The 9,834-nt window shown below is 43.7% G+C and overlaps 1 protein-coding gene across 1 annotated transcript; it reads right to left on the minus strand.

The window, feature by feature from the left end:
- Positions 1-1,787: 1,787 nt before the first annotated feature.
- LOC124667260 lies at positions 1,788-3,376 on the minus strand. The gene is made up of 2 exons (XM_047204565.1): positions 3,074-3,376; positions 1,788-2,953 (listed from the first exon to the last, which is right to left on the minus strand). Exons 1-2 carry the CDS (start codon positions 3,374-3,376, stop codon positions 2,105-2,107), a joined length of 1,152 nt encoding a protein of 383 aa, XP_047060521.1. The 3' UTR covers positions 1,788-2,104.
- Between the last annotated feature and the right edge of the window lie 6,458 nt (positions 3,377-9,834).

A 9,834-nucleotide genomic window follows, 5' to 3' on the forward strand; every position in this document is an offset into this window, starting at 1 on the left:
GACACTAGAAAGAGGTATGGGGTACATTATACCAATGCTTCTGGTATGCTTCTGAATCAATGCTCTTGATCTAAGATCAACACTTCATGCTTCTTTCTACAAGTTCAGTAGTTATAAGCTTGTAATATACTGAAACTTGTATGTTGAGCTGCAGTTCCAATACTACACACATTTAGTCTTGACTAATTCATGCTTGTTATCAGCCTTCACCTCTCCATTGTAGCTGCACGTACTTGAGTCTTTACCGTGAAGCAGCAAGGATGTATCTGGGTTAAAGTTGGGGCTTATTGAAAGAATTGTTAATGGGGCATCAATATACTTTGTAGAATGTGGGCATCAATATACTTTGTGCAGTGTTGGCAGTCTGGATGGCAAGAAACAAAAAAGCATGATGAGTATTACACATACCTATAAATGAGTGGGAAACATGGCATCAGGTTTTGTGGATGGCTAGATCATGGTCGAAGGAGGAATGACTACCTATAGTCATCAAATGGAGTCGTTGCCCCATGTTGATGCATCTTTTAACCCAGAAACACAACAGGGTGACGGGAGTAATTGTACGAGATGAATTAGGTCATGTGATTGATGTAATGAGCAGATGGTATGATGTACTCCCAAATCTCATATCTGGTGAGGCTTATGCTTGTTGAAATGGTATTGACATGATATGTAGCATGAACATGCTGAAAGTGATAATGGAGACCGTCAGCCTGAAGCTAGCTCTCTTGTGGAAGAGTTCGCGGTGTATCAAATTCAGGAGTCAAGTAGAACATGTACTTGTTTTGATGTATGTCATGTAAAGAAGGAGGCTAACATGGCAACTCATTATGGAGCCAAATTAGACTCTCCATCCAATGTTGTAACCGTTGGATTAAGTGTTGGAGAACTGATATGAGAAAATCTAACGGTCAATAATTATGATATTCCTAATTTATTTTCAATTTTCATAGTGAGTTGTGAATTATATACATGTATTGAGAAATAAAATTTGAGTACCCGTGGCAAAGCATGGGCATTTGAACTAGTATTCTCAAAAGTGTTAAGTTTATTTGTTGGAGTTTTAGAGAAAAAGTTTACTACAAAACCAACACTTCGGTTCTTGCTCTAATGGCCATGGAATATCGCATGTTCATGCCACCTTGTTTACTCTAGTTGTTGTTTTTCCTGCTAACGTTGGTTTAGTTATGCCTTGAGCAAGAGATCATATCTAAATCAGCAAAAAATAATGTAGAGAGTGGTGTTTTGGCATATGGGAGCATATGTGAAATACATGCTACACACGTTTTGAATCTTCTTTTTTTTTAAGTTGAAACAAAAAAAATTACATGTATATCTTCATGTGCTACACACTCACTAAGTAGTTTCATGAGAAATCGACTTGTCGGGTGGTGTGTGTAAAAAAGAAAAAAATCAATGCTAAAATTAAGGCTTTTCAGAAGATAAATTTTCACATAGACCACAAATTTTTTTGGTTCTCGCGAAACTTGACGAATACACATATACTGTGAAGATGTATATGTAGAATTTTTTGTCAAAATTTTCCCTTCAAAAAATATTTTTTTGGTAGAGGAAGCATATGCATCATTGAATTTCTAGATATTTTGCAGTTTCACATGTTATAATATCTTTCGATGTTCTTTTTAGTTACATCGTGTCTATGAGTTTAAACCTTGGCATGGGCTCCCTGTCTCTAAATGAGGAGAAAAGATAAATGCACAGTTAGTTTCAGATACAAAACTACCAGAATCTTCAAAGGGTACAAAGAAAGTGCCAGGGAAGGTCCATGAAAAAACTCATCATCATCACAGTACAAAAGCACCAATTAATCAGCAAACATTTCAGTACATGACAAGAGGAAACGGGACATTTCCTGAATTGCTTCCGACCAACTGCTCAGTAAAGTTTGTAGTAGTACATCCAGATCGATGATAACAGCAGTTGCAGCAAATTGGCACTCATCTCAACAGCAGCCAAAACAAATTCTAACATAAGATTTTCTTGCTTAATTCGTGAACTAGATCCTAGTAGCTGCATGGTAGATGTCAAGAAGAAGGATGTGGCGTAACAAAATTCTCATTCGTTGGACCAGAATGATGCATGATCAGTATAGGCTCACTCCGAAGGACTCGCTGACGATGATGGCGATCCCCATGGAGATGGCGACGAGCGAGGCGGCCCAGGTGAGCTTCTCCGTGATCCGTGGCACCCTCTCCCTGAGCGCCTCCGTGCAGGTCCCGATGAGCACGGTGTAGCTGGCCATGGACATGACGGTGCCGACGAGGAACATGCCGAGGAAGGCCGCCCCCGCGGCCCGCGACGGCATGGCCAGCGCCGGCAGGATGATCATGAGCGCGTCGGGCTGCAGCCCGTGCACGATCCCCGTGGCGAACGTGGCGAAGCTGATCTCCTTCTTCTTGCCGCCGCCGCTCATCAGCGCCTTCTCGAGCGAGTTCCCGCCGTGCTGGTGCGCGCCGCCGTCGAGCGCGGCGGCGACGCAGGGCGCGGCCTGGGTGGCCTCGCGGATGCCGATGGCGCCGATGACCATGAGGGTGAGGCCGACGACGCGGGTGCCCCAGGTGCGGAGGATCTCTATGTGGAGGCGGTCCTTGAGGCCGAGGAAGAGGAGGCCGAACATGACCTGGCCGGCGTCGTGGCCGCAGCCCCAGAGCGCGCCCACCGCCGCGCTCTCCACCGGCGACCGCCCGATGGAGAGCGGCGCCAGCGCGGCGAGGTGGTCCGGGCCCGAGAGCGTGTGCAGGCAGCCGGCCAGGAACCCCGTCCACGCGCTGCCGAGGAACTCCGACTTGAAGATGCTCCGGCCCGCCGTGACGGCCGGGGAGTGGGAGTGGCTGTGCAGCGCCGAGGCCAGCGCCGTCGGCACCATGGACGACGGCTGGATTGCCGCCACAACCAGCGCCGCTAACAAGGCGACAACCGCGGCCGATGCAACCTGTGAATTATCGCGCGCAAGAACGTAAAATTTCTAACCATTGCTTCCACGTCTGGTCCACAGTTCGTGGCCAAGAATTCAGAGGGAAAAGGCAGCAGAGCAGAGCACCGGCACACTGACCTTCTGGAAGAAGCGGCGCAGTCCAGCGGACGGAGCCACAGCAGCGGCGGCGGTCTCGTCATCTTGCTCCAGCGGCGCGGGATTGACGGAACGGGAGGCGGAGGCCGCGGCGAGGACGGACGACGGAGGCGGCCTGTGGAGGAGCGGCGCGAGATGGGGCAGCCTGAGGCCGACGGCGCCGCGGTGGGGCGAGAAGGACCTTGGCGCAGCGGTGGCGGGGAGGAGGTGGTGGTGGCCGGCGGCGCGGGGCCAGGAGGCGGGCGCGCGGGTGAGGTGGAGCGGCGAAGAGATAAGCCTGTCCATCGCGGGTGCGGGAAAACAATCCGGAGCTCCTCCTGCCGCTGTTTCGGTGTGGCTCAACTGAACTGAAGAGAGATTTTGGGGGATTGGGGCGGGCCGGGCTGGGCCTATGGGCCATTTACTGGACCCATTGGGCCTTTTGGTAATGGGAGTTCTAATGTCGTAAGATTGATGTAATGTAGCTTCAGTTTTTGGTGCAGGCTTCATCATGATCATAATCCATTTTTCGCTCATATGTACGTAGATACACTCATACATATGAATGCATGCATATACATCCTATCTTTATGGGCATCACCCGGAGATTGAGCCCAAAAAACTAATCCGGCGGTTATTGAAATTGACAAAGTTACCACACACGTCCTCCCACTGAAAAAATATTCGGTCTTTTGTGAGACCTCAAAGTGCCATGATTATAATATAGACACTACGATGGCGAAGTGGTTTATGAAATGTGCTAGTATCCGCTTGCTTGGTGATCAAATTTAGCAACAAAGAGATAACACATGTTAAATGATGTTAACATGGGGAAAAGATCATATTGACCATGCGACTCGGCCAAACATGCGAAGCATTGGCAGAGCCACAACTCTACTGACCATGCGTGTCCTATTCTGATTCCTAGAATCACTCTAGGCCTGATATGCAACATGCATTCAGCTAATTAAGTTACTTGACCACTAGCATGACCGAACCACTAAGACTAGTCACAATGCATAGTATCATATAGAAGTATCATGCGTATGATACTACTACATGTTACTATCTCCACAATGCATGGTATCATATATTAGTATCATAGTCTTTATATATTAATTGTTTTGTAGAATCTCAATGCAAATATATGTACAAGATTTACTTGACATTAATTTTTCTAGTAGTATGTGCTATGATACGAGTATCTACCTATGATACTAGTACCCTCTCTTTCTTCCTTAATTGCACTGCCACATCAGCATTTTGCATGCATGGAATGCATGATACTACCTATGATACTCCCATTGTGGGTAGTCTAAGCTCATACAAGCTAGATACATGCAATCAATCTAATTAACTAGATACAACGTCAAAATTAGAGCCAACAAATGATTCTGGCTTCCGGGTTGGAGTTAGTACACAAAGTTTCCAAGACATTTAAACCCTAGGGTGTCAATGATAAACTTCAATAGAGTTAGAACGATCAATCTAATTAAGTAGATACAACGTCAAAATTAGAGCCAACAAATGATTCTTCGCAACTCCAATAGAGTTAGAAGGAGGAATAAATATGGGTTGAGAATTAACCGTCTGATGGCGTGCTTTATCAATTCTAGAGCGTGTACACCATATTTATTCAACTTGTTATGTTTTGTGTTTATATACTGACATTTATGAATTTTTTGTCAAGTGTGCGGTGCTGAAATCACACTTTGCCTATTCCATAAGAAGTGACCATCACACAAGGTAGAGAAATAAAAAAAACGTTTCCTCTATAACTTATGTTTTTTGAACTTTGGTACTTAGATGCTTGGTGTGAATGATAAACTTTACTCATGTTCTAAGAATAGCGAACTATAGCCATGTATGTTGTATGAATGTGAATATGTTTTCAACATGAAATGAACGTGTGAATTAGATCAATATGCTTGTTGTGAAACTTTGTGTTTGAAATGTTGTGTGAAAATACCTTGCATTACCCCGTAGAGAAAAGGCCATGTGCAATGTGAGCTCAACGCACACGTTTAGACAGATGTTTCCATGTGCAACGTGGCCTTAAGGGACACATCCGAACCAGGATGATCGATTCCAACAAAGTTGCAAATCTCAAAAGAACTTCGTTTTGCATCCATATCCGACGAGTTACCACATTGAGCACCATGCTTGCGTCTGTTTGAAAGGGCGACGATCACTATTCCGTTGTCGATGTGTGTTTCTACCCGCCTCCAAGATGGCTTTCTATACTAGCTAACAATTGTACACTATCAACATTTTTAATATAACTTTTTAAACTTTGGAGGTTAGTTTAACTTGTACTATTATAGTCTTCCGAAGTTACTTGATCAAGTTTTCTTTTCAAACAGAAGTGGGGTCAACAGACCCCGGTGGAGCTTTTATATAACACCAAGTGGCAAGTACAAATTACAGAAAGGCCCCTTATCATCTATTGCCCTGAGAAACCTAACATTTGAAGAAGAGGCCCTCCACTTTACAGAAAACACCCTGGAAGAGAAATAGAAAAAGCAATCGAGGACACTGGTGTCGCTGCCACAGAACGCCGGCGAACTCAAGGCGTTTCCCGAGCGCAGGAAGCTCGAACGCTCAACTCCGGCGACGAGATCCAACCCCTGGCTACCGCTGAAAAGACGGGGATGAACCATTTGTCCTTCCACCGGCGTCGAGCTCCAGCAGTTGACCGGCAGGGCCTTCACCATGGAGGTTGAGGAAGATGGACCACCATTTTGGCAGAGGATCACGGTGACGAACTCAGTCACCGTGTGTTGCGCGCGAGGAAGATCTGCTCCAGGTCGCCGCTTCCCAGATCGAACGAGAGCAGTTTCATCTGGAAGCCCCTCCACATCTCCACCACCACGGTGGCCAGACAGAGGGGATACCAGGATGAAATCACCCAGATCTAGAGAGCAGCTGTTCAGCTTTATTGACGAGGTTGCCGGTGCTCTGACGCCATTCGCCTCCGGCTCGGACCACCGGAGCACCACGAGCGGCAGCAGCACCACCGCCGGCAGCAGAGAGCAGCTCCAACTCCACCGCCACCCCCTCTCTACGGGCATGACGCCAAATCCACAAGGGTAAACAAGAAAACTAGAAAGATCTACACCTAAACTAGCCCTAGCTACTCCGGCGCATCACTTCAACCAACTCCGGCCGGCTAATCCGACGGAGCGGCCTTGGATCGGCCCGGCGAGAAGGAAGAGGAGACCAGAGAACTGTAGCAAGGAGAGAGAAGAAAAGGGGGAGAATGAGCGATTAAGTTACTTGATCAAGTTATGGTGAACCTTGAGATGCAGGGGATGAAGCTATGGAGACCATTACGACAAAGAGCCATACTGTAACAATACTCACAACTTTCAAACCCATTTACAATTATATTAAATTTTTTTCTTACGAATTTGATAAAATCTCTAAATGGCATGGCACGCCACTATTCAAGTAGGAGGATACCCACTAGGCTAGGCCAACTATTCAGGTAAACCATTACCGGAGGAGTGCGAGGAGAGACATGTACATATCAATAATTTTCTGAACATAATTTGGCAGTGTCACTAGGAAGAGGCCAACATTCCCGAAGGCCCCTAGGCTAGCGATGGAATGACGCGTGGCAGAGAGCATACGGGAGGCAGAGTGCTCCTGCGCTCAGTGCTTGCATGGAAGTCCCCTGTTTTCCGTTTTCCGTTTTCTTTCCTTCCATTAATTTCCTAGTGCATGACATGTTGTTTTTTCCCAATTTTTTCAAGTACACAGTACAAAGTACAAAACCGAAATACAAAAACAAATATAAAAAATACAAGTATACTAAATAGCAAAGTAGAAAAGTACATTGATCGAATCGCAAGTATGAGTTACAAAAACGAAGTATAGTACATTCAAAACCTGAAGTCTAAAAAGATAGAAACAGAAGTACACTCACACTCAACCCGAGGGCAAGCTCATAGTAGTTTTGGAATTACATTTCTTTTGCCAAAATATATTTCTGTTTCGAAGATCTCGACGCGAGGAGCTAGAAGGTGAAACCGTTTGTATTTTGAACATGCGGTTCTCAAGATATTTCGTTTACAAATTTATGTTTTCAAAAATAAAAGGGAGACACCGTACTTCCACCCTCCCGTACCTCTCTCTCTCTTATTATGTTTCCGCTTTGATTCTCATTGTGACACTTGCAAACACGCATACATCCAGCATGAGACCACAGGAAACAAAATGTGGCATTTGTTTTTTTTTTAGGGGAAAGCCATACGGCGCATTTTATTCACAAGCCAACCAGCCCCGGCCCTATGTATTTTGGTGCCATTGGGCGACGTAAAAAAAGGACCCTTTTAAAACGATATGTAGTATAACTAGATATATATAAACTCTCAGTTTGTTCGCATATTACAGTACAAATAATTATAAAATGGCAGCAAAATATAAAATGTATTTTGCACTAGTTTCATTACCTCAAATAAAGACCAAATTACCATGAGTACTTCGACAATTATGCTTCAATGCTTCTCCAAAAAGCTTCTCCGCGCATTCCTCGATGCAAAATCATTGACAGTTGTTTCAAGATCAATGCTTTCCAAGATATCCTTCTCAATACAACATGTAGCCAAGCCATTCAATCTATCTTGTAACATAGTTGACCTCAAACAATTTTTTAGTAGCTTCAGTTTAGACAAACTTCTTTCAGCTGAGGCTACAGTCACAGGTATAGTCAAGAGGATGCGATATGCAACTGACACATTTGGATAGCAATCAACAGTTGTAACGAACTGAAGAATCTCAAGCGCTGACAAATCATCTGGCAATGTTACTTGGAGAACCTTTAACTCAGAAACAAAATCATCAAGATCAACATCACACGTCTTATTATTAGTAAAAGTTTGTGCAAAAGTAGTGCAATTATTTTGCAAACTACTATCATCCAAGGACTTCAGATTTTTTTGAGTTGAATAAGAAACCAAACACCTTTGCAAATGCGTTCAACTGCTCAAACCGATCCTCCAGTAAAGCAATTGCAGCATCAACAACTACAAGAAAGTAATTAACTCTGAAGATTCAATAGCTGATAGTTGTAGTTCTTCCTCATCATCATTGATTTCATCAAAATGCCTCTTCCTTTTACTTTGACGTTTTGTACGAAATATTGGTTCTATGCCCATAACTGATGCAATGGCTTTCGCACTCTCAATACTCTTATCAAACCCATTATCTCTGAAGGTTTTGAAGAATTAAATTACCCCTTCAATGTGTTTGATAGTAGCATCAATGCACACAATTTTTTCCTGTAACTTTTTGCTCACCATGTTTACAACAAATAAAATATCATGCCAAATAACCATGCCAACTAAAGTTTCAAATTTCTGAAGTGCACTGACCAAACCTTGAGCATCACTTACTGCGGTCGGATCATCAGTAGAAACCTTCGCCAATTCCTTCAAAGCTGATATTATCTGCGGAGTTTGGCACTTTATAGGCTGCACACTCTTTATCCGACTCTCCCAACGAGTATTAGATAAAGGTTTGACAGTTTGTTGGGGAACATTATCAAGCAAAATCTTCCACCTCTTAGTAGAGCGTGCAAACAATACATATATACGCTGGATAATACCGAAGAATGAAATAGCTTGCTCGCAAGATTTTGCCATATCACGAGAGTGAGATTCAAACTATGACATGCACATGGCATATATAATGCTTTCGGGTTTACTAAAAGCAAACGATTCTGGACACCTTGATTTTTTCCCTTCATGTTGGAACCATTATCATAACCTTGCCCTCTCACATTAGCAACATCCAAATAAAGAGAATCAAGTGTATCCAGCGGTACATTAAAAAGCCCCAAACCTAATGTGTCATCAACCTTCAAGAACTCTAGGAAAAACTCTTCCACTCTTGGAATGTTACTTGATAGGTTAACACAACGCACAATGAGTGTCATTTGCTCTTCATGGCTAACATCCGGGTACAGTCCAAGATAACAGAGAAGTACTTTGCATCCTTGATGAGCTTTAAGATAAGCTTTTTCACGGCATCGGCGAGGAGTGAGATCAACTCATTCTGAATACGGTGGCCAAGATAATGATGATGAATTTCATTGTTTTGAATGCGCCTAATATGTTCTTGCATCACAGGATCAAATTCAGCAATCATTTCAATAGTGCCTAGAAAATTGCCATTATTATCATGATACAACTTCTCAATTGTTCCTCGAAATGCCAAATTACGTTTTGCAAGAAACTTGACTGCTGAAATTATTCTTTGCAATACCTGTCTCCAACGCTCCTTTTCCTTTGCAATCTCTCGTTGCATATCATCATCAATCGTTTTGTTTTTGCTCAATCTCAACCTTAGTTCATTCCATGTATTCATGTTTGTAAAATGCTCGACGCTTCTCTCAAGTTCTTTGAGTCTCGGACTAAGACGCTTCCAATCACTCAAACCATCAAATGCTAGCAAAGAGTACTTGGTCTGATTTGATTTGAACAACTTGCAGCAAAAACAATAAACTTTGTCCACCTCTTTTGAGTAAACCAACCATTTTCGGTCAACAAACTCATTGTTAGCTAACTTTCTGGAGTAATAAGCATAAGAAAAATGTCTACCATCGGCATCCTTACGGAATTGTAGATTCGGTTCTCTGAGAGGCCCCTTTTCAATCAATATATCCCGTTTGGAGTTTGTGGGGCCCCGGACTTGCCAGTCCAGAACTCCAATTATGCATTCAATTTCACGATCCCAAGATCATTCCATCGTGAATACATAAC

The sequence above is a fragment of the Lolium rigidum genome, chromosome 1 (genome assembly GCF_022539505.1).
Source record: "Lolium rigidum isolate FL_2022 chromosome 1, APGP_CSIRO_Lrig_0.1, whole genome shotgun sequence".
Taxonomy (NCBI): Eukaryota; Viridiplantae; Streptophyta; class Magnoliopsida; order Poales; family Poaceae; genus Lolium; species Lolium rigidum.